Genomic DNA, 26,081 nt, shown 5'->3' on the forward strand with positions numbered 1-26,081 from the left:
TTAAGAACACTGCTAGAGATGTCACGAAGAAACATCTCTCTGTTAAAGTGTTCTTCCTCTCTGATGATAAAACTAAAGGTAAAATTGGGTGCAAAATGTTTCCCATCAATAATGTTAATTAATTAATTGATGGGCAGCTGTGTGTAAAGGAGGCTCTGTGGCAGAAGGAAGTTCTCACGCTCGAATGTGTAGAGCAGTCACTTGGGACACTTAATAAAGGCAGATTCTGACTCGGTAGGTCTGGCCTGGAGCCTGGGCTCTGCATTCTGAACAGGCTTTTAGGTGATATCAATGCCGTGCTCTGCAAATCACACCCTAAGTAGCAAGAGTAAAGGAAAGATTATTGGGTCAGAAATTAGAACTCCTAGGATGTCTGTTATATAACTTTGGAACCAAGTACGCTGATGTAAAAATAGGAAAATCGTACTTTTCCTGCTCCCCTCTCTGGTATATTGTGGATACTAAAGGTCAAGATATATATATATATGTATATGCATATACACACACCTATACATGCATGTGCTCTTTTAAGCTGCAATGTTTTAAATGCAAATGACTCATAAATAGTATAAATATAAATAAGATAATGTAGCATCCCTTAGCTCTTAGAAATCCTGAGGAGCAGTGAATGCATTGACTGAGTGTTCCTTTTATACTCCATCTGTCCCACCTCCTCTCTAAATAAACACCTATTAAATGAGGAGATTGGAGATAGGAGAACAAGATGTATGACTCTGTATTGTCTTTCATCAAATAATATTGAGCATCAATGAAGGTCATATATAATAATGAAAATGAATTTTTCGTGTTTAGTTTGTACTTTTTTAAAGAAAAATGACATGTTTAAAGGGGACCTATTTCAGAACGTTGATGTGTAGAAATTCCAGGTATTTCAGGAAATCGAGTTCCATCTGGAATTCAAGAGCCTCTTACAGTAGCATGGGCTTATCCTGAGTATCATTTGCTTACAGTATCTTTGCCCTACAATGTGAAATCGTTAAACGAAAAAGAATTTCACTTGGCATTGTTTCTGGCATCATTATGAAACTATATATATTATAGAATGAGTGGAAAAAGGAATGTTACCTCATATTTCTAAAATAGCTGTCTTTGTAAAAAGCTTCTTTCCCTCTCTATGACAGACTGATAGCAAAGACATATCATCACCTCTGAAAATAGTGCTGGCAATCATTGAAAGAACATTCATCTATCTTAGATAATGGCAGTTTAACCACATGGTAAAATCCTATTGTCACTTGATGCATTTTGATGGAGATAATGTCATTGATGTTTTTTTTCTCCCAATAATTTTTATGGGCAATAAACCATTAATGACAAAACTGACTACAGTATACGTCCATGATATTGTAACAGTTGTGCATATAAAAATTGATAAGTGATTTCTCTATTTTTTTTTTTTTCAAGACAAACTTTGGCTGACCTCACAGATTGCAAGGACCTTGTCAGCTTACAATCCCTTATTTTTTTTATTTTTTTATGCCTACAGTACTTGGTCTTCCTAGGTGGTCTCCCATCCAAGTACTAACTAGGCCTGACCTTGCTTAGCTTCCAAGATCAGATGGGATCGGGCTTGTTCAGGTGGCATGGCCATAGATGATAAGTGATTTCTTATGTATTTTTTTAAACTACATTCATTTCACATGTATTGCTCACTTATAAATACATTCTGAAGACATTTTTCTAGGAGCCTTACATAGGGAACGCTTGAGGCCAATTATAAAGGGTTTCTGTGCTGAGGACTTTAGATATATCCTCTTACAAGACAGTCTGGATGTAGGAAGGGTGGGAAGAGTCAGTTAGATCTCAGCTTACTTGGAGTATTCTAGCTCAAAATTACTTTTTAAAAAAGGAGTTGAGACTTTACATCTATAATTAATAATGTGTGTGTGTGTGTGTGTGTGTGTATATATATATATATATATATATCTTTCTTTTTTCTTTTGAAGAATTACAAGTTTTATGTTTTACAAGACCAACATAACCAGCACATGAATTCTTTTTACCTGCTCATAAGTCAGTTTGAAGATTTCCTAAGCAAACATTGAATCATTGAATTAGGTTTGCAAGGTTCAAGTTAAATGCAAGAAGACAAAAGGCACTCATTGCCATAGGTGCTGCCTGGAAATGCTTAGGCGGATTGAGATCTAGAAATAGACTGACACTAGGCAGGTCCGTGTGATTTACTTCATTTGAGAAAGCCCAAACTTCCTCTTTTCAAATCCCTTGGTGTTTCTCAAGCATACCAGCCAAATCTCTCTGTCTTTAATGATTTGGAAGTATGCCAGCTCATCTCTCCTCCAGACTTGGCTGCTGAAGGGAGCATAGAGGCTTAGTGCCATCTGAGTCCAGAGGAAATGAATGGCACAGCTGAATATCATCAGGGTAATGATGGTATCTCATTGCTCTCTAAATCTATTATTTGGGACAGAAATAGAGCAGGGGATTTTCCTGGCATTTCAATTATAAGAATTAGAAGGAAAATGTGAAAAATGTAGGGGCAGTGAGGGGAAAATTTTGGAGAGAAATCCAGAATGCATTTAACTTTCTCTTTTCCCATTAGAGAATATAATATTGCAAACTAGAGATTTGCTTTCAGTTTTTAAACTTCATTTTCTAAGTATTTTAACTTTCTAAAAAATCTTTAGTGGAATTCATTTTTGTTGATTGACTATCTTAATATTAGGATTTTAATGGGGGGCGGCAATGTGTCCAAAAGCTCTGTAACTCTCTACAAATCCTTTCTCTTATTCCAGTAACTGCTGTGGTAACAGTTAAATTTTGTGCAGGTGCGCCTGATCGAGCCTCTCTTTCTGTTTCTTACTTCCTAACCTATGGCCCCTCAGACACCTGGATCAGGAAGTTTACAAACTGGTGTGGCCTTTACACAGGTGCTACCAGAAATTGTAGAGGAGCTAATGCTTTACAGGTCACCTCGTTAGCTGCAAGGAGATAGGAGCAAATGAAGAAAAGCATCCTCCTTTCTTCTGTAGTTTCCTCTGCTATTCTGAGAGGCATTTCACAAGTTTCATCAGAAGTTTCTATAGGCTCTGATACCAGTTATCCATACTGGTAGGCATTTGAATAACACATCCTTGGATCGGCTTTCCTGCATTCCAGACCTGTTTCACTACTCATTTCTGCTCCCTGAAACCATATTAATTCTCTCACACATAAGCCCTTGCCTCAGACATAGTTTCTGGGTAAAGTAGTCTAAGACATAATTTTTTGGGCCCCTCCCACCTTTGGCACACCTTTGGCTTTCAGTCTACATCAGATAGCCCCAGTCAAGCCCTCCATGACCTTTGGATATGGGTTGTATAATTCGATTACCTATGCTTGGGGAATAATCACATTTATATCCTTAGAGAATGATCCCATAGGAAACTCAAGAATAGCAAACACCTCTGTTTCATTCCTCCTTGGCTCAGTGTATGGCCTAAATCCTAAAGGGAATTCACATTATTTTACTAATCCATATGATGTTATTTGTGCTAAACTCCAGGGAATGGTGCAATCACTGACATGTTTCTGGAGAATAGACATTGAGGCCAATTTCTTCACAGGATTTATAGTTGTCTTATGGATTGGTTTGGTTTGGGTTTTACGTTCTTGGTGGATTTTTTTTTTTTTTTTTTTCAGTTCTGTGGTTTTATATTTATGTATACACATAGGGGAAAATAGCATTTGCTGAAATAACTTACAGAGGCTTACTACAGAGTTGAAAATGTCACACAGCCTCCCACCCAGCAGTGTATTATGTCCGCATTTTGCAGTGACTAACAGGATTTCATTACCAGGTAGAACACTAGCTGTTTGAATTGATTTATAGAATGAATATAATTTTATTAATGTTTTCTTTCCACTGATGGTTTACACGTTGTGGGAAATCCATGATAATCCTGTGTTCTTGGATCGTGCAGGCTATTTTTCTACATAAAGGCTTTTAACAGTTTATTAGGTAATCACCTGTTCATCCTTTGCAGACCACACAATCTTTAAAATTTTATTAAATACACTATTCATACCATACAAATAGGCAGAAAATGCAGAAAGAATTATGCATTACACATTTATAAAGCTTTAGTCTTCTAGGATCAGGAAATTAAAAAAACGTGTCTAAGTATTGGTATAAACAGCATATATGTTAATAAGAAATATTTTCATGTATTCAAACATAAAAAAAATTGGCATGCTATAAATGTGCATAAGTAATGACATAATAGTATTTATATTAAAATATATTCATATATGCAAAAAAGAACTAAAATGGCTGATTGGAATATTTTCTCAGTAATAGTCTATCATAATTTTATCTCAAAAATAAACCAAAATTGACAAAAATATAACACACTTACAGCATACTACATAAGAACTTAGACTCTGACATCTCACTGCTGTGAATTCAAATAAACTTAGGAGAGTATTTTTAAATTCTCTGATCTCAGTTACATTCTTTGTAAAATTCAAATAATTATTATTAGAGCAACTAACGGTTATACAGATCTTACTATATGCAAGACAAACTTCAAGCATGTGAATTAATTTGATCCTTTCAACAAATCTGTGAGATATCATATTATCATTCACCTCTTACAGATAGATGAGAAAACTGAGGCACAGAGAGATTCAGTGATTCACGTTGGCCAAATTGATAGTAAACAGTAGAGCCAGGATTTGAACACATGTAATTAGGCTCCACTGACTGAGCAATAGTTTTCAAAAGAGATATTTATCTCATAGGTGCTGTTTTGTGGTTTTCATTTTGTTTTAAATGATTAAATGATATAAAATAGGGTTTATAGAGTAAACCCTCACGGCAATGTTCTTGTTACCAGTGTTGGCCATCAGCTGTGGGGATTTGCTCCATGGATTTACACTATGCCATTGAACAGTTCAGCATGTCTCTCAATATACAAATTTCTTAAAAATCAGAGTTTCTGTAACAAGTTTACAGGGCCATATCCTCAGCTAACGACTGATCAGGCCTTCTTTAGACTTTTTTTTTTTTTTATGGTGACTTTGGTTAACAAAATCCAGTAAATTTCAAGTGTACAATTCAACAATAAGGCATATATACATTGCATTGTGTGTTCTTTAGACTTTAAAGATCTGCTCCTTCTCCACCGTTGTGGGAAAAGAAAAGAATTTCAATGTAGTTACAGCCAGGGCTACCCAGTTGAAGGTAAAAAAAAAAATGTTTGAATATGTATTTTGGACAGGGTATTACACATACAAAGTAGTTTACACATACACAAATGTACTGTCAAACACAACTCTTTTTACTAAGTATTTGATTTCAGAACTAAATTTCTATAGTATGTATATCAGATTTGTTTGCAGTTACTCTTTTGTTTGGCTAATATGACCTTTTTCTTTCTTCCCAACTTTATTGAGAAATAATTGACAAATATAATTGTATATAAAGTGTACAGTGTGATAGTTTGAAATGAATATATACTGTGAAATGACTGTCATGATCAAGATAATTAACACATCCATCAACTCACATAGTTAACTCGTGCATGTGCTCATGTGCATACGCATTGTGTGTGTGTTTGTGTGTGGTGAGAATGCTTAAGATTTACTCTCAGCAGATTTTAAGTATCCAATACCATATTATTAACTACAGTCACCATGCTATACATTAGATCCTCAAACTTATTTATCTTATAAATGAAAGTTTATTCTCTTAATATTTATTCTAAATCAGCATCAGAAAAATAAAAACAGAAAACAGAGCATTGACATTTGGAATACGTGGACGATGTATCTTTTTAACTGGTTGGTATGGAAAGTTTAGAACTTAATAAATGTGAAAAATAGGAATTACTCCAAAAATCTTTAATAACATTTATTTTAATACCTTAAGCTATTCCCCCATAAATACTCTTTTGGCTGAAAGAATTAATCTCTGACCTTTTTTTTCTTGGGGTAACTTAATGGCCCAGACATTATGTGACTCTTTTAGAATGTCGATAGTGTAGATTGTGAGCTTTATATTATCACTGTGCTTACAAGTAAGAAATTTGTTCCTCTAATCCTATGATTGCAAACACTGAAAATGCTAATCTGTTTTTTGACATGAGCTGTGCAAGTAAATAGATATGGAGACTATGAAATCTACTGAGAAGGCAACACGATATAAAAATGAGCAACAAGAAACAATGTTGTCATTAATTGTGATTATATAGCAATTTTGTACAGTTTTTAAGAGTTTAGGATCTGGAATCAGATAGAGAGGGTCTGAATTTCATACATTCTAGATAACATAAAATCAGGAGAAGTCTTAGCAACTAGTAAACAGATGTATTTCAAGTGCTTGACAACTTTGCCAGTGGCAAGTCTTATAGCTTTACTTTATATATTTAAGAATATCCCATTCTGTGATTGACATTAGTTCCTCGAAGTGAATATATAAAATATATATACAACCTGCTTGAGATATAGTGTGTCCCATATTTTTTATGAGGCTCATTTTCTTCGTCTCTAGTAACCCCCATTCTGTTCCTTGGCATAACAAATCCCCTAGTTTGGTGTCTCATTCAAGACTCCATTGCCTAAAGGTAGCATTCTTTGAATAAACACTTACTGATTGCATACAGGACCAATCAAGAACCAATCCATAATAGTGATAATTGTCCTCAAGGAGCTCACAGTATAGTGAGGGAAAAAAGACAGTGGATGAGAGTAAGATAACATATCATTTGCAATAAATTAGCTTAAAAGATTAAAAGAATGGAAACAGTGGAGAAGCTCCCTGCTTAGGGTACACTGGGATTGAGGTTATCAGGGAAAGCTTCCCAGAGGAGTGACAATTTAAATCCTAAAGCATAATTAAGTATTAGATAAATAATAGAGAGAAGGACCTGGGAAGAAAGGTTTATAATTTGGTTTAACAAGATTTTTATTTCTTTCGTGAATGTCAAAACACTCTATTAACCAGCTTTAATATGATAGCTTCCCACTGTAATGGAAGCTGAAGTTTATGTCTTATTTCCATAATCCCCCTTTCATAATTTCCTTTCACCAAAACTTTTTGGTAAAGTACAAAATAAAAAGAAATATAGGAGTAAGCAAAAATCAAAGAGATTAGTTAGAACAAAAATATCTCATTTTGTCAGTTGTTCTTAATGGGAGAGACAGGATTTTGCCACCCAGGAGATATTTGGCAATGTCTGGGGGCCATTTTTGGTTGTCACAACTTTTGGGAGTGACATGCTAATGGCATTTAGTGGGTAGAGGACAGGGATGCTGCTAAACTTTCTGAAATGCACAACACAGCCCCCACAACAAAACAATTATCTAGTCCAAAATGTCAGTAGTGTGGAGTATGCAAAGCCCTGCACTAAGCTGACAATTGAAAATTATGCATAAATACAAAATAGTGCCAGTATCTATGATTTTTAGCTTCTTGAGAAGCACAGTGGAAGAACAAGTAGGAGAGTCACTATTTTTTTCTCACATAGGTTTCTACATTACTGCATTTTAAAAGGTCCCTTGGTAAAGAGATTCCATGGTGTCTTAAAGAGCTCAGTGTAGTTTTCCTACGTACTGACTCCTGGAGCACTGAGTTGTTTTCTTGTTCAGGTAAATCACACTGTAGCTTTTTTTTTCTTTTTTTTTTTTTAATAAGTTTCTAACTATAGCCTTGGAAGAAATCTTTAAGAATTTTGGCTAGAAAGATACTTATACTGTGATGCAGACAGATGTAACCAAGAGCTCCTGTGGCAAGTTATTAATTACTTTATCAACTTCACCCTGTTCAGTGACTGGCCAAAGGTTTGCCAGAAATGTATCTTCATCTTTAGTCTATGGTTGGGGGAATTTACTTTCCATTCTAAGTGTGTGCTTGCTTGCAACCCCCTTTCTCCCCTACCCTCCTTCTCTCTCTCACACGCACACAGAATTTGGTGAACAATTGACAAAATATTAATTTAAAATGGCATTGAAGAAAGAACTAAGGAAACATAACCGATAAATGCAATGCGGTATCTTGAATTAGATCCTGAAACAGAAAAAAAAGAACAGTAAAAACAGAACGAAACAAAACGAAAAAACCCAAATGAAGTTGGAATAAAGTCTAGAGTTCGGTTAATTGTAATAATGTACCAATCATACTTTCCTAGTTTTAAGAAATATACTATGGTTATGTAACATGTTAATATTAGGTGAACTGAGTGAAGGGTACATGGAAACTCTGATCTTTACATCTCTCTGTGACTCTAAAATTATTCCAAAATAAGCGTTTTATTTCTAAAAAATCACATTGAAGAGGGGAATAAAATCAATAAATTGGTAAGGGATTTTCCTTTTGAAAGCAAGTTTTAAAAAATGTTTGCTTGTAAATTAGAAACACCAAAGCAGTTTGTTGCATTACTGTAATTGAAATAACAGTTTGCAATTGTTTTTAAGCTCTTTTTTAATTGAAATTAATATCTACTTGTTTTGATTTTATATCAAAATTAATATGTAGATTAGACATAAATCAGAGGTTTATAGTTCAGAAGTAGCTCATATTTTTTCTGAACACTTTGAGTAGAGGTGTCCTTTATCCTGGTTATATGCTTGCCAGATGCCCGTGTACTCACATTCATTTTATTCTCCACTCCCAGCTCAATTACCTTTGCATACTCCACACTAATGACATTTTGGACTAGATAATTGTTTTGTTGTGGGGGCTGTGTTGTGCATTTCAGAAAGTTTAGCAGCATCCCTGTCCTCTACCCACTAAATGCCATTAGCATGTTGCTCCCAAAAGTTGTGACAACCAGGTGGGTCAACAACTGTGTACCTTTGCGCACGTGATATCTGATTTTTATCTGACATTTGTTTTATTCAATTTGAATAAATATGGGCTTTCATAGTTAATTGATTTAAATTTTTGAGAAATTTAATTAAGCTAATTGACATCAATATGTCAGGCTGTAAAAATTATTTCATGGAGTTTCACTTGTGAAACCTTTTTAACATGTTGATGAGGCTCAACATTTTTAAGTTTTGTTCAGCTTGTTTCAGTATGGCAAATAAAAGATGGATTCATTCTTTTTTCCATCTAATATCTACATAATTTTGGACCATTTTATTTGCTCTATTTTGCTCTGATAGTACCTTTGTTTCACAACTTCTGTACTTAAAAAAATATTTTTAAAAATGTTTCAGAACTTTTTTCTTAGATTGATATAATGATGCAATCCTACCTGCAATCTTTCAGAAATAGCAATGAATATTAAGAATGCAAGTGATCTTGGCAGTAAACTTTTGTAGAATCTTCTATTTTATTCCTTGAAGTAATCAATAACATTTAAAAACCTATAATTCTTTCGCATAGAGAAATAGTCTTGCCTATGTATAATTTCTCATATCCTACAATTCACTGACCCCAATTCTCAGAAGTAGTCTTTTCGTCTTTTTTTCCTTTTTCTCTTATTTTCTTTATTCACTTTATAAATATCTTGGATGCCACTTTAGAAAAATATTCTACCTGTTGTTAAGCAGAAAAACGCTTTTAATGAAACACCATTATTTTGAGGAATGGTTGGTTTTTATGTGGTCTTCATATCACCAAAGAGTTGTTAAGCCTATTGGTATAAATAAAAAGATCGGAGGGAAAAAGATGGTAAACCTTCTTAAAAATAAACTGTTTTGATGTACTTTAAAATTTTTTTTAGCAGCATCACCAAGAGCTAAAATCTAGCCAAAAAATTTCTAACAATTCATGAAAGCGTATTTATAGGATTCAAAGAAAATATTAACACTTGGTTTGGTTGTTAGGTACTGTTGAAAAAAAATATATTTTATTTTCTTTTAAAAATACTAAATAATGCAGATTTTTTTTTACATGCTTTATCCCTCTTCACCATACCTTAAATTACCTTGTATTAATGAGCCTCTAATTTTTTGAGGGAGAGCTGTTCATGATCTGACTCCTAAGGCTGTAGTAAATATCCCAAATATATATCCTCAAGTCACTCTGTGCTTTCCTTTGTAGCATTTTTAATGACTACGAATTATTAAATGAAGTTTTTTGCCTTTTTAGATGTAGATCACATAGCCTAACATCTGGGGATGTGCAAATTCTTCTAAAAGATTTCAGTGCATTTTTGGGGCATTAGGAGCAAATTTAATATCTAATGGTTAATTCTGACTCAAATTCCTATTTTCTTATTTTCTGGATTATGTCTGTTCTTCATAATTCGAAGTAGGTATTGTCCCTGATTTCATCTAAACAAACAATAACAGTTTTTAAATATACAGGCAGTAACTTGCTCGATTTATCTTCTGGAAAATTTGGGAAAAGAATGAGGCAGTCTACATCAAAGGTAGGCAAAAAACTTGCAACTGAATATTACATATTCTTATCTGTTAAATCCTTCATCCAACTAGTTGCTTGTTTGTTTGTTTGTTTTTCTTTACTCCTGACGTTTTTACACACTGTCTTCCTGCTCACCCCATCTTCTTATTCTTTCTCTTCTTCCTGCTTCCTTTCTCTCTCCACCTATTCCCTCTTGAATGACCTTAAAATCACCAGTTTCTATATGTATATTTACATGGTAATTCATCTCATTCCATCTGACCACCTAATTAGTCTCACTTTGTTACTGACAAACCTAGATTAGGTTGCATTTTCTTTTATTTTTACCAAAAAGTATAATGAACCATTACACAGAAATCATTTCTATTACTTATATAATGCCATATATACTTTCATCCTAATACACAAATAGAATTTTTCAGTGAAACAAAGAGCAAGCAGAGGGAGGAGCATTGTATATAAATGTGACCTTCATGACTAGGTTAAATTACTAACGACCAAGAACTAGAGGAAAAAAAAAAAGAATTTGCTTACTTTATTTTTGCTTTGACAGATCTGTACATTATATTTCCCCTTTTCAATAGGAATTGCATTCGCTAGGTTTTAATCAAATTTATCTGATCCTGTGCCATCTGCTTCTTGCTGATTTTAATTCTGTCCCTTTCATAGCATCTCTTCTGTTTTCCAGTTCCATGATTTGGATTCCTTTCATTATTATTCCACATTTATATGCTTCCTATCAGTGAAGACATGGATTAGACTTCCATTCTTATGCAGATGACACTTAGATGTATTTGAAGATTAGTCCTAATTGTTACTCCACTTCTGACATTTTATCAGCTTCTCATGAAGACATAGAGACTAGGATGTCCAATTAAATATTGTTAAACTTAACTACTTATTGATAGTTCCAGACCCCGATTTAAATAGGTTTTATCATTCACCTTCAGATGTGTGTGTATGTATGTGTGTATTTCGTGATCAACAGTCAACAATTTGAATTTGAATTAGAGAACAGTTTTAGAGAATAGTTTCTATACCTGTTCATCTGCAATTCAAGAGTTTCTTGATATTTAAAAATTCAGCATTTTTTAGGTATCATATACTAAACAATTAAAGTAAAATAAGAACAAAATGAAATTCTAATATATTAAGTGTTCTAACCATATTTTAATGTTACTTAAATCTACATTTTTGTGTGTAGTTTGTTATAAACTCTGATGCAGTGTTTCTCTTCACAATATAAATAACCTTGTGTATAACTTTCTAAACTATTAGAAGTTTCCTTTTCAAAAAGAAAGTACAAGAGAAAGATAAAGTGTGGTTGAACATAGTCCTTCAAAACATATGCCAACTATCATACAGAAAGACTAGAATTGTTATATTCAATCCAGAAATACATATCTTATTTAATGGAGTTCTATTTTCTGTGCAGACACTCAGCAGTTCCTATTTATGTCCATTAAGACTGCAGACACTCTATTTCTGGTGATGTTCTCATTTGCCCTGTTTTCCTTTGTCTACTTTGATAATAGATTTCTACCAAATTTTATCCTTTTTTTTTTTTTTTAACAGTAAATCTTTTCTGATCTGAGTTCAAAATTCCCAAACCCTTTTCATTTTCCGAGCATATTTTCTTTCCCAGTTTACTAATTCCTTTGTTAAAAATATTTTACTTTAATTTATAAAATATTTTTCACAACTTTGGAAAGATTTATTTTTTGTACGAGCTAATAGAGGCTTTGTACCTCTTATAACTTAGAAATTATTACTAAGCCAATTGTCTCAAAATCAATTTTCCATCGGTATATTGTTTTATATTTAAAGCATACATATATGCCAACATGGGATGATTTTTTTTTCTTAGAATGTCTCTAAAACATTTTAATTAAAATATCTGTAATAGTAGTGGTAACATATTAACTTTAAAAGGTGTAATGTCTCATGAAATGTTGCCTTGGAAATGGAAACCAGATTATTGTACCCAAGTTTACCCCAATTTGATTAGAATGAGATTGTTGTTTATGGAGGGTTCTACAAAAGCCATAAGAGAAAGACTCCCAAATTATTGGGCAGGGGGGAGGGGGACTAAGCATAGAAAGACAACAATTCTTTTTCTATGTCATTTCCTATGAATAGCCTTTCCTGATATGTTATCTGCTTCCATAGCCTTTCCTTATCTACTACTCCCATAGCATCTTGTAAATCTAACTTTATCTACTAGTTTAGTATTTTTCTTTCTCTAGCATAGTGTTTCAAACAAAATGTGCATTCATTTAATGTTTGTAGACTATATAAATTTGCAGAATAAAAGTACATTTGACTTTCATAAATGAATTAAAACTGTATTATCTAATATTGAGTAGGTAGAATTTATCAGAAAAAAATAACATTGAAATATAAATATTTCTTTATTTCCTAATGAACAATTTGATTTACTACTTCACTGTCCAAAAATTCATAACCATTAAATTATATTTGTTTCTAGATCTGGAACATATTTTATCAATAAATAAAAACAATTAATTTTGCTTTGTGGCATTAATCATATATTGCTATGATATCAGTTTATATCAACTTATAGCGTAATATATACTAGAATATATGATAAAAATCTCAGTATCAGTTTATATCATAGAGAATTTTAGGTGCTAGATTCTTATTGAAGTTTATACAAAACTATAATAGATAATCAACACTGAATATTTCTTATTTATAATAGATAATGTGATTACTTCACTAGTTTGAAATACAAAATAAATTTATATTTTTTAAATTATAATTCAGTCCTTAGACTTACTGTCACCACTATTTTTTTCTCCTTCTGGGCTCACTCAGGCCCAGGAGACATTCTTTTGCCTCTTGAAGAGAAAATAAATAATTAAAAGCGATTCTGCCAAAACTCCTCTTTGTACTTCCATCAGACGTCATAATAAAAACATAAGCTTTCAACCTAATTGCAACGTGTACGTGGTAAGGATAGTGTTTAAATATCATTGATGGTATCTGGGCAAAGAATGTTTAGAAAGAAAGTTGTCCATAGTTAGGTACTAACACTTATCCATTTCCAGTCAGTTCATAACTGTTCCTAACAGTATTTAATGTCTTACCTCACAAAGCCCCATCCGAAATCCTTAAACAAATAACCTCATTGCAACTTTTGGGAGAAGCTAGTAAGAGCATACAAAGTTTGGGTGATATAGCCTAACTAAATTTTCAAGTGAAAGAACTGAGATCCATATAGTTTGGATCTGTGCAACTGAGAACACTAAGTAAGTTGAAGATGTAGTGATGGTTGAAAAATACACAAACTTCAAAGCTATTTGGAAAGCTATTTGGACTTCATCCTAATGATTCCTTTAAAGATATTGACATAACAAAGAAGAATTTCTTGCCAGAAATCTTTCAACATTTCTAACACAGCTTTAGAGCACCAGACAATAGGACTTAGTTGTTTATACAAGTGTTAATGAATCCTTGGTGGATGAAAATATTCAGCAATAGCTAGTAGCTTGAACTGTCTGTCTCTACATCCAAAGTAGGGGCAGGATAAGGAGGAGGCAAATACAAACCAGAAGCAAAAATCTCTGTTGTGACTCATTATATTAATTATGTGTTAGTTTATCTACTTACATGTTTATTAAGTGTCTGCTATGTGCCTGGCACTGTTTTAAGCACTGGAGATACCATGGTAGATAAAACGATAAAGCCGTCATTCTAATAGGGAAGACAGTAAACAATGGTGTATATGTATATATGTATGCATATATATGTATACATGGATATATACTTGTGTGTAAAAATGGATATCTGTATGTGTATGTATGTATATGAAGGTGATACTTAAAAATCTAAATTTTTGATAGATTAATCAGAATAAACCATCTATTGAGAAATATTTGCGCAGAAAACTATACAAAATGAGAAAAATAGCAAATGCTAACATCTTAAAGTGTGTTTAATTAAGGAATTGCAAGTGAGTAGAAGGAACTTTATGGAATTTTAAATTCCTGAGAATATGCTGTAACGGGATCACAAAAGTACCTCAATCTTGTAAAAAATTTATAAAGATTCTGGAAGGAGAAGTTTGAAGAGGAATTTCAGGGCACAAAAGACCTAGACATCACTATAGACAGGCCTCAGTTGATATATTTTGTGCAAAAATAATATTTAACCTATGAATCATATCCTTCTAACTCACCCAAAAAATAAAATTTTAGCATGTCTTACTTGTGTAGTTGAAACATTACATCTAACACAGATATAAATGCCTGGAGGTTACAGTTGAAAAAAACATATTTCATTGTACTTAATCTTATTCTTAGGTGTTTTTCAAAGGATAGTTAACTATATGTGTTTGGCCTGAGGAAGAAAGACAAATATATTGATAGAGAGGCTAGGAATGAATTTTTCTGGCTTTTGCTACTACACTTATATTTTCTTGAAAGTGCATAATTCTTTTAATAGTATTTTATAATGTCTTCATGTGTATTGACTCATTTTCTTCTGAAAACGACTGTAATATAAATATGGTAGCCATTCTTATCACCTTTTTTAAAAAACAGGTGGCATGTGAATAAAACAGACAAAATATTGTACAATAAAAATGTCAAAGGCACTAAGAGTTAAGATACTCATAGATATATAGAATCTGTAAAATTTAACTAATTTAAGTCAATTCATTTTAAGTTGCAGAAATCAGAATGTTAATATATGATAGCAAGCCTTCCCATCAAGAACAATACTTGCTTTTCCATTTATTAAGGTTTTATTAAATTTCCTTCTGAAGTTTTTTATAATTATCTTTATAAATGTCTTGTACCTTTATTGCCAAATATATTTTTTAAAGTTATATATTTCGTTTGCTGCTCATATGAATTGAATTTTTCCATTTTAATTTCTGATTATTGTTATTGAAAAATAAATTTTTACATGTATATATTTTTCAAAGCCAACTTACATAACTCTTAAATATATCATACTATAAGTAAACAACAAAACTTTTTTTGTTTCTTTAAGTTTATAACCTTTTTCAAAATTTTCTTAGTTTACTGCATTACCTAGAAGCTGTAAGACAATGACAAATGCTGTCAGAGATTATGCGGCATCCAAGATTGTTCTGATCTTTAATGGCAAATAGTTTAATATTTGTTTTGATTTCATATAGTCATTGTTATACTTAGAAGGTTTTCTCCTTATTCTACTATTTCTATGTTTCTTAGAATTTAAATCAGGAAATTCTGCTTAATTTGTCAAATACTTTATGAACATCTAGTTTAATCACATTTATTTCTCCTTTGTGTCATCAAAGGCTACATCGAGGACAAAAATTTATATCAAAAACATGTATGAGCATAATATAATTCAATAAGAATACCAGACTCTTGTTTTAATGTGACAAACTGACTCATTTAAAGTTCAAGGAAAAATAAATATTCAATAATAACTGAAAAATTATGAAATCGAACAGCAATGGGGAGATTTGCACCATCTAAATTAAAAGTGATTAAGCAGTATATTTGCAGAGGAATAATCTTAGATCACTGAATCAGTACAAAAAAATGAAGGCTTAGATTCGTGTATGGATTTATTTAACAGATGAAGAGACAGAAATATAATATAACATAAAATCATGTAATTCAAATGGCATTTTTAATTGGTGAGGAATACTATAGAGTTTACTACAAATGCTTCTGGGAAAATAGCTATTCACATATTGGAAAATATAATTATTTCTCCTACTTTACAGCAGACAAAAAATAATTTCCAAATAAATGAAAAGTTTAAATACAACAATATAAAATTATGAAAATGTGAAAATTAAACATTAGATGATATTTTCAACCTTAGGTTTGAAGAAATTTTTCCTAATCCAGACATAAAACACAGGTACCTAAAGGTAAATACTGACAGATTTACATATATGTATATTTAATTTGCAGACATGATATATAAATATGTATTTAATTTGCAGACAAATTTGAAGCAAAGTTAATTTTAAAAATAGACTGTAGGAAAATATTTGGAACACATAAAAAAGGGTTAATATTGACAGTATACAGGAAGCTCCTATAACTCAGTGAGGAACGGACAATTGAAACTAAAGTGTACATAAACAGAAAAATCAGAGCAAAAGAAATAGAGACAATAATAAAAAGTACTTCTGTTAAATCGAACTGATAATGTAGAGAATTATAAATTAAAATATCGACATACTTAACAGAATTACAAAAGCACAGATAGTTGATACTATTATTGATGAGAGTTTGGGGAACTGTTATCTTTCTTATACCATTTTTGAAAGTATACTGAACAATATTTAAAGAGTAATTTATGCATATTTATCAAATTTTAAAATGCTCACATACTGTGGCTAAGTAATCCTTATAAGAATTCATCCTACAATAACAGCACATGTATAAAGCACAGATAATAACACAAGTATATAAAGATACAGATAAAAAGACCTTTGTTCATGGATTATGTTTTATAGCTGAAAAAATAAAAATAAACTTTCACTAGCATGTGCTATGTGAAAAACAACCACAAAATCTTAGTGGATTGCAACAGTAATTTTTCATTCAATTCTGTTGCATGTTGGTTGCTATGAGGTGAACTGCGACAACTCTGCTTAAATGACAGGTCTTCTCGTTCCTCAACCCAGAATTAAGGAAAGCTTCTATCATCTGCTATTCTCATAGGGTAAGGTTATCCAAAATTTGCAGTACTTCTAAGAGCTACTGTTTGGATTGTTAAAATCTATTAAATAAATTTGCATATGCTGATCTAGAACACTCTTCATGATATGTAGAGAAAAAAAAACAATTTCAGAGAAATAGGTATAGAATTAGCTCAGTCTCTTAAAACGCAAGCACATACATACACACACACACAAAGTGTCTAAAATACATACACCTACAAAAAGAAAATGTCTGCAGAAATAAAACCTAACATGTTAATTGTTATTCTTTGATTTGAATGAATGGAAACAAGAAGCACAGCATATTTACAGGTGATTTTTTACCTGTCATTTTTTTTGTGTTTTTTTATTTTTTATGAAAGGAATTTTCAGAGGACAGTTTCCCAGTCTGAAACATATTTATAAGAATTCTTTATCAACATGTAGAGAGCAGCTATTTTATAGTCCATTTAAGAGTTATGCCAAAGAACTTGGATATTTGTCCCTTTAGTAAACATTTCTGCATCATGAAAGCCACTGCACTAGGAGTTAATGAGAAAGATAATAAGGCCTTGCCCACAGTGTATAAAGTGTGCATACATTTTAGAAAATAAAACATACCAGAGAATTACCAAATAGTGTCACTCAACGAAGCAGTATTTCCTATCAGAAAGTTGTTTCTACTAACTTCAAACCAATCATGTGATTGCTATAAAAATTTATATTGCTATAAAGTTCTTAAAATGTTTATAACTACATTTTCTGTCAGTTCACTAGCACCTAAACACCTTTATAGATGTGCTATTCAAATAATGTGTTGTGAGTGCTAAAATCCATTATGGAACCCAGAGTAGAAGAAATAGGAACATTTCTTATAGAAAGAAGTGGCACATCAGTGTGCTTTGTTTAAATTACTAAAATTGCTGCAGGCAAATGTAAGAAGGAATAACAGTTTAGACTTGGAGACCATCATAGAAAAAAGTGGACAATTATAAAGGTTATGGTACATTTAAGGAAGAGCAAGAATTCTTTTTTGGCACAAGTCGAGTGCATGACTGTATAAAATAGCAGGAAATTGTACTGGAAAAGCAGCCTAAGTCCTCACGGGAATAAATTTATATTCTATATTAGGCAGTTTGTAATTTACCCTATGGGAAATAGAGATCAAGATTTATATAATTAAGTAAAATCAAATCTGTATTTTAGAAAGAGAAATATAGTAGCACTGAAGAGGATGGAACAGAGAGAGAAAATGGAATAAGAGAAGGAGTTAAGTCCAGGATAAAGAAGATGATAAAGCACTGGGTATCAGGAAGAGAAGAAAAGAAGGAAAACAGGATGCTTCAGAAGAGAAATACATCTTTAGGAGTGCTTAAGTGTGTATGAGAGGGTGATGGAGAGTTTGATAAGAAAGGTTTAATTTAAGCATCTTTAAAACATTTCATGGAATGTCCACCAAACAGAGAAAAATTTACTCTAGAAATCAAGAGAGGGAGCAAAATGGTTGATGTAAATTGGAGAGCTATCCACACAGAAATGACCATTATAGACAGAGAAGTGAATTAGGGTAACTATTCAGAGAGATCACTGAACAAAGAGAAATTTGCCATTAAATCAACTTATAATTATGTTACTTGAGAGTCAGATATAAAAATAGAACCAGAACACAAGGTATGGAGCATAACTATTTTAAATAAATAGGGCAAAAATTAAGAGAGTTCAGAAAGGTGTAAGGGAAGGTGTAAGAGAATTTCAAACAAAGCTTATCAATACTTTTCATTATTGCTGAGATTTCAAGTATGTTGGAAAAAATAATGCTGTTAGATATAGCAATTAGGCAGTCATTGTTAGCACTGAGAAAGCAATTGCAGCACTGAAATGAGATAAGTCAAACTGAAATACTTTCAAAGGTGAATGGGGAGAAGAAAATGAAGTAGTAAGCATAGAACACTTATAGAAAGCTGTAATATAATGATCTCACTTGTATGTGGAATCCAAAAAAAGAGAAAGTCACAGAAACAGAGAGTAGAGTGCCAGAGATGGGGCTGGGAGTGGTAGGAGAAATGGGGAGATGTTGGTTAAAGGGAACAAATTTTCAGTTATAAGATGAATAATTTCTGATGATCTCATGTACAGTCTGGTGATTATAGTTAATAATACTGTATTAACACATTACTAAGAAAGTAAATCTTAAATATTCTCACCACACACACATGCACACTCACACACACACAGAGTAATTATGTGAGGATAGAGGTGTTAACTAACTTTTTAATTATTTTTAATTATTTTGCAGTATAAGTATCTCAAATCATCATGTTGTACACCTTAAACATATACAATGTTAAGTGTCAATTTTACATCAATAAAGCTGGAAAAAAAGAACGAATTGTGAAATATTCAGAATTTTGTGAAGCCTTGATAAGACTTTGGTAGCTTAAAATCAGCCAAGGTGAGACTATTTATACCATGAAAATTGGAAAAAAAAAAAAAAAAAGAAGAAGAAGATGTAGAAGAAGGAGTAAATGGGAGAGAAGAAAATGAAATAATGAGCATGGAAGACTTACCGGAAGTTAAGCATTAAATAGAAAAAGAAAGATTGGTAATTAATGTTGAAGGAAAGAGATAGCATTTAGTATTTTCTGAATACAAAATGATACAGTATTATTATTTAAAATATAAAAATCGGACACAAATATTAGAAAATTAAAAAAGTTAAAAGTAACCATTAAATTACCAAGAGATATAAACTTCAAATTGACACAAATGACAGTGTGGTCACAAGCTCTTTTGTTAAATAGAAGGAAGAAGAGATAGAAAACTGAGGAAATATTATAACATTTAAGTTTTATGGGAATGTATATAAATTATTTCAGTGTAGGTCTTTGTTTAGTCTGAGTGGTCTAATTCACAGTTATAAGAACGGAGTAGTTTTAATATTAATGTCTCAATTATGCTATCATGTGTCCTAGAGTACTTAATAAATATAAATGAAAGTACTGCCATTTAGATTGCTTAATCAACCCAAGGCTTTGCTTCTTTCTCTTTGTAGATTTTTGTTAACCCAATACTGGGTAACTATACCTCTCTCTAATTAAACTAACCTCCTTACAGAGGACATTTTATCAAACCTCACACTTTTAGTCATCACGAGTTTTCAATTATTGTTGAAAATACTGAGCTCGTGAACATCATTGTGTAAAAAACACTCATTTTGATAAGCGACATCACAAAGCCATAATATATATTTTAATGTGGTTATAATTGTGCAGTTTTGAATTTAAAGTCTCTTCGCAGGTACTGTGTTGCTATGATTTTGCATACGGTATGTGCTCATCTTTTAAAAAGCAATTTCTCTTTTAGTGAAGACGTGTGGCTCTAATCTTCAAGGACCAAGCGGAACCTTTACGTCTCCCAACTTTCCATTCCAGTATGACAGCAATGCACAATGCGTCTGGGTTGTCACTGCAGTGAATACAAATAAGGTAAGAAAATTGTCTCTGGTAGTGAAGCATAATCACAGACAAAGGAAGAGATCACGAGTAAAGTGCAGTGAAAAAAATTCATAAACAAAGTGTGATTTCTGCAACATTTTCTACTTATCCATTATTTAAAACACAACCATATATGAGAAATTTGGAAAAACAAACTTAAAATAATGCAATTCTAGTCTCAGTTACTAAAATGTAAATGACAACACATTAAAATTATAAGTGAATGTTTTTTAAGATATGTTTTTGAAAGTTATAAGTATATATTTCTTTTTTAAAAAAGAAGCCATGAATGATAGCTTTTCACTTCATATCTTTTTTGCTTGACATGCTCAGGTTTATCATGTTTTTATGTATAGCTGACTTTCAATGTTTCTCTCCTGCCATATGTCACACAGCTATTCTTTATTATAAATAGCCGATTTTAATGCGCTCTGTACTAATAGACGATTCATATTATAATATTTTAAAAGGTTGAATTGTCTTTCTACTTGACTAAAAATGAATAATAAATCAAAATATCTATCAGCCACAATACTGCAAACAATTAAAATGCTGAATGAGTGCAAGAGCAGCTAAATAAATTAGCTAGTTTTCTTCACCCACTCTATCCTGCTTTTCTCCTTGTAAGAATATAGAAAGGACCTAAATAGTAAGAATCTAAATTCCTTTCAGATTGTATGATACCTTCTGGGTTAGATTAAGGAAAGTTGGGTGGTAAAGCCCATAAAACTGTGTCAGATTGTGTTCAAATAATGATTTAGAATTTACTAACTGGCAACTTTGATCAAGTCATTTAACCTCTCTGAAATTCAGTTTCTTTATCTATAAAACACATTAACTCATTGTAATTACATAAAGTGTATACTACTTCCCAGAATGTTTTAGGTTTTGATTTAAGAAACCTAATCCGAAGAGCAGCAGTGTTTTAAAAGTCAACTCAGTGGTCAGTTATACTTGCCTCATAGGAGAGCTCTGATTTTATGAATCAGAAAACTAGATCAGAAGTCTACTCTGCCCCAAACTATCTATATAAATTTGGCAAAATCACTTACTCTAAGCTTTCAACTGCATAAAGGAATTCGTGATAGCCACCCAACCTGAGTCATCAGTTAAGTTCAATTCAACAAAAATTTATTTATCAAATACCTTCTCTGTGCAAGTTATGGGTTGTTGAGAAAAAAATTATGAAGTACTCGAAAAATAAACTCACATTTATTGAACACTTAGCAAGATGCCAGGTAAAATTCCCAGCACTTTTTTTTAGTTAATCCTCATAAGGACTCCCTCTATGAGGAAGATACTTTTATTTCTGCATTTAACAGAGGCTAAATAACTTGTCTAAGATCACATAACCAGCAACGGTCAGAGCTGTGTACTTTATAAGATATGTGTTATTTACAAAGCTATAATCTCACACAGATATAAGTATTTTACACAAATATAAGCATGAAATAAGTTCATTGTGAAGTACAGAGCAAACACATTGTATTAATCTTGCATTGAGATGGAAATCTTTTTGTGTCATGGTAATTACCTATAATTGTCATCAAAATGTGATAATTATCTCCTCTTCTATAAGATGTCTGCTTTGCTAAATTTAATTCATTCTCATTGCTGAGCTACCTGAAGTTTCACAGAGGTCATCACATTTCTTCTTATTCATTTTACCTAATCTGCCAAACTTAAATCTCTCCTTTTTCTCTCTAAAAAATCCAATTTATTTTCTGAGGAGGACATAATTACTTTTACTTCTTTTTTTCTTTTCCAAATAGCTAACTGAAGACATTAATTTTGATCTGTTGGCTTACCTCTATTTTAAGATAATCTATAGAAATTAGTTTTCAAGCATTTTTAAGAATGGCCCACAGTTAGAATTATATTGTGGCCTAGTTCGTTCTCTCTCTCTCTCTCTCTCTCTCTCTCTCTCTCTCTCTCTCTCTCTCTCTCTCTCTCTCTCTCTCACACACACACACACACACACACACAGACACACACACACACACACACACACACGTGTGTGGCAAAATAATTTCACTTACTACAAAAATGTACTTTTCTATTTTTTATTCTAATCTGTTGTAATCTATTTATTTTTAAGATATCAGTCATTCCTCACTAAATCAATTTCATGACACGCTAACAAATTATATCAGATAGTTTGAAAAATATTGTTTAAAGATCTGCTTCCATTAATTACCACGTCAGAAACTCTTTTTGAAAGGTAGTCGTTGGCATGAACCATAAGCACAGAGCTCTACCAGTTGGTATAAACTGTAATTAACCAAGATTCTTAATATCTCAGTGTCTATAATTTTCTTCAAAAATTCGCTTATATTTTTCTTTATGTTTGATTATTTTAAAAGTAACCATGGTGTCCTAAATGTCCAAAACAAATATATATTTGGTGGAAAAAAACTGAGATTTAAAACTCGAAGAAACTGGATGGAACTAGTTTCAAATCTGTACTGTCTTTCTTACTAGTTTTACAATTTTAGGCAGGCATGATCTTTGAGTTCTCTGAATCACAGTTTTTAAAAAAATCCTTTTAGAAATGATAAAACCATATCATAAAGTTGTTTTACTGATTAGATAAGAAAATACAAAATGTTTGATTCAAAGTAGAATCCCTTTAAATGAATTATTATTATTGCCAAATGTCATTTTGTCAAGGAATATTCTCTAGTTGTTATATTTAATTTATGTATTAATACAGAAAAAACATCAAAACATAATATTTTCTTCCATCTGTGATTATGTGGTTGAATAATTTATAGGTAACTATCTTATACTAAAATATTAAACATTAAAATGTCATTTTTACTGATCAGTTTATAAACATTGCCATTAAACTTACTAAAAGTAAAATATAATTACTGAGCAATACAATCTTAAAGTAATACATATTTTTAAGGTTATTTTTTACTCCTTCCACAAGCTTCTGTAAGGCAATATTTCCTTTAATTATAGTATTTTAGTGATGAATGCAATTGACGGTTTCTTCATAAAGGCAAGTTAAAATATTAGAGGTGATATTTTAATTGCCTAGTCATTGAGTTAATTTTTCTTCTTGCATTAGATATGCATTTAACATTCGTATCCTGTGTGAAATAACTAATTTTCTGTCTTGAATTTTTCTTAATTTCTATTAGGGTGATCTTTCCCAAGTTAGGTGGTCTAGTGCCTTTGTCTTTAATCTGAGATATGTGTATCCCTGGGGTACAAAAACAATTCCTGCGGTGTACACGGGGGCCTGGATACCCTAAGATATTCCACTTTTTAGCACTGTCCTTCCTGATGACCCACCTCTGTTTGTTCCCTTTTCTCACTCTCCCTTTTATGATTGTCATTCACAGTGTCATAAGAAGGTCGGTCATTTATTACTTTTCCAGCTGAAATATTAATATTTACATTACTTGAGTGTAAATAAAACTCTGGAGATCCAGAGTAAGAAATTTCATTTGTATAGCTCTTGAGCCAGAGTCTTTTAGAAAAAGCAAAAATAGATTCACTAAAAATATTTGAAGGAGACATTTACTTATTTTATCCAAACCATATCCTTGAAAGATCCATCTCTTTATCTGTGTATCTATGTATGTATACCTGTCTGTCTGTCTGTCTCATCTACCCATCCATTCACTAATCTATGCACCTATTTTTTATCCATCTGCCTGTATCTCTGTCTATCCTAGAACTATAATTCAGGATACATAGGAGTATATTATAGACTAATTTGAACTGAAGCACAAAGCCTAACTTTTTGAACAGAAGAAATTACTGAAATGTCTGATTGATTTTACAGGTTTTTCCATTTATAATATACAGTGGATATTTTCTAGAAATTAAATAAACTAATGCATGATTTTAAGGAAATAATATTTAATATATTTGTACAACTACAGTATAATGGAAACTGCATTCTTTACATATGTTCATACTTAGAATTTTTTAGAAGACATCTATTTAAAATTGTATGAAAAAATAGTTTTCAAAATTGTTTTATCTTTATGTACAAAATTGTTTGAAAGCTGTTTAGACCAGCACTTCCAACAGAAATGTGATGTGAGACACATATATAATTTGAAATTTTTCTAGTAGTTACATTTTTTAAAAGATGAACTTAATTTTGTTATATTCTGTTTAACCCCAATATTATAATTTCAACATGTAATTAGCATAAAATTATTAATGCAATAATTTACCATAATTTTTTATTCTAATTCTTTGAAATCCAGAGTGTTTTTAACATTTAAAGGGCATCTCAATTCAGACGAGTTACATTTCAAATGCTCTGTAGTCATATGTTGCTGATGGCTGCCATACTGTACAGGGAAAATATTGAACATTTCCATCACCATAGAGAGTTTGACTGCTCTGCTTTAGAGAATATGAGTGGCGATGGTAGTTGCTCTTGAGGAGAATAAATGTCCCATTGCAACGGTTTTGCCTCAGGTGAAGTTTTTACAGAGGCTTCAAGGAAGGGGAGAAAGGGAGGCTCCCATTAGCAAAGGTGGCACAGATGACTTGGTGTCATCCAAAACATCCAAATGTCTATTTCATTCCAAAGCATCCAAATGTCTATTTCAAATTTTGGGATCCCATTTCTTCTCAATCAGTGCCCTAATTTTCACATGAGAAATTGTGAATCTATAAGTTCAGCTTACATTCTAATTATGCAACTTTCATAATTAAATTATGGGTATAATGTTCAGCCATGTATTCCCAGTGCTACACAGTCACCATAGAAGGTTTCTTGTTCTCTGATCATGACAGTAATTTTATTTTTTTCTAACTCCAGCGCAGTCATCAATAGTCATCTCCTTTTATAGTCCTTGTAGTTTTGAGTATGATTACCATCAAATGCAACAACTGCTTGCCTTGCCTCCTTAAACCTTGCCTTCAATATATGTTTCACTCATTTACAAGTAACAGATTATGCCGTTTTCTACAAACCAGGGATTCTGGTGTGTCAAGGCCAAAAAATAAGCACAGCGCTCTCTAAAATACCATCTTCTTCATACCAAGGAATATATCAATTAAGGTCCAGTTAGAAAAATATAATCTACATTATATTTAAAACACATGGAATTTAATTTGGAGAATTTTTATACAGATGTTATAATGTGGAGATAACTATATAGACATATATCATCTTTAGAGCTGGAGGAAGAAAAGAGAAAATAGAGTATTACAGAATCCAAGAGTTCGTAATAGGGGCTTTGTAGAATTGGAGCTCAGATTTCAAAGAAGGCGATACCTATAGTTGGTGCTCAGACCTCTGAGGAAAGAATGTGAACCAGAGGTTTAAGGCAGACCCTAAAGCCAACTGGAAAAATAATCTGAGTATGTAGTTTGCAGTGTCCCAACCTTAACATCAAAGAGCAGAATGTGGAAAGGTTGACTTGGAGTTAAGAAATAGCACATAAATAATTAGCAAAGAATTGGTGTCAAGTGATATGGAAGGCTGCAGGTGGAGCTATTTCAGGAGAGGAAACAAAAGTTCATTATGAGGCATGTTTTATTTGAGATGTCATCTATTAGACCATATGTAAGGTTGGAAATAAAGTCTGGAGATCCA

At 32.1% G+C, this 26,081-nt stretch overlaps 1 protein-coding gene and 1 pseudogene across 1 annotated transcript in view; one reads left to right on the forward strand and one right to left on the reverse strand.

Moving 5' to 3' along the window:
- CSMD3 (CUB and Sushi multiple domains 3) overlaps positions 1–26,081 on the forward strand; it is a 1,016,080-nt gene that overhangs the window by 446,930 nt on the left and 543,069 nt on the right. The window contains exon 11 of the mRNA XM_006916698.2: positions 20,376–20,497. Within this exon, the coding sequence (XP_006916760.1) occupies positions 20,376–20,497 (122 nt within the window). The remainder of the gene's footprint in view (positions 1–20,375; positions 20,498–26,081) is intronic.
- Positions 1,499–1,616, reverse strand: LOC112483700 (annotated as a pseudogene).

The sequence above is a fragment of the Pteropus alecto genome, unplaced genomic scaffold, assembly GCF_000325575.1.
Source record: "Pteropus alecto unplaced genomic scaffold, ASM32557v1 scaffold164, whole genome shotgun sequence".
Lineage (NCBI taxonomy): Eukaryota > Metazoa > Chordata > Mammalia > Chiroptera > Pteropodidae > Pteropus > Pteropus alecto.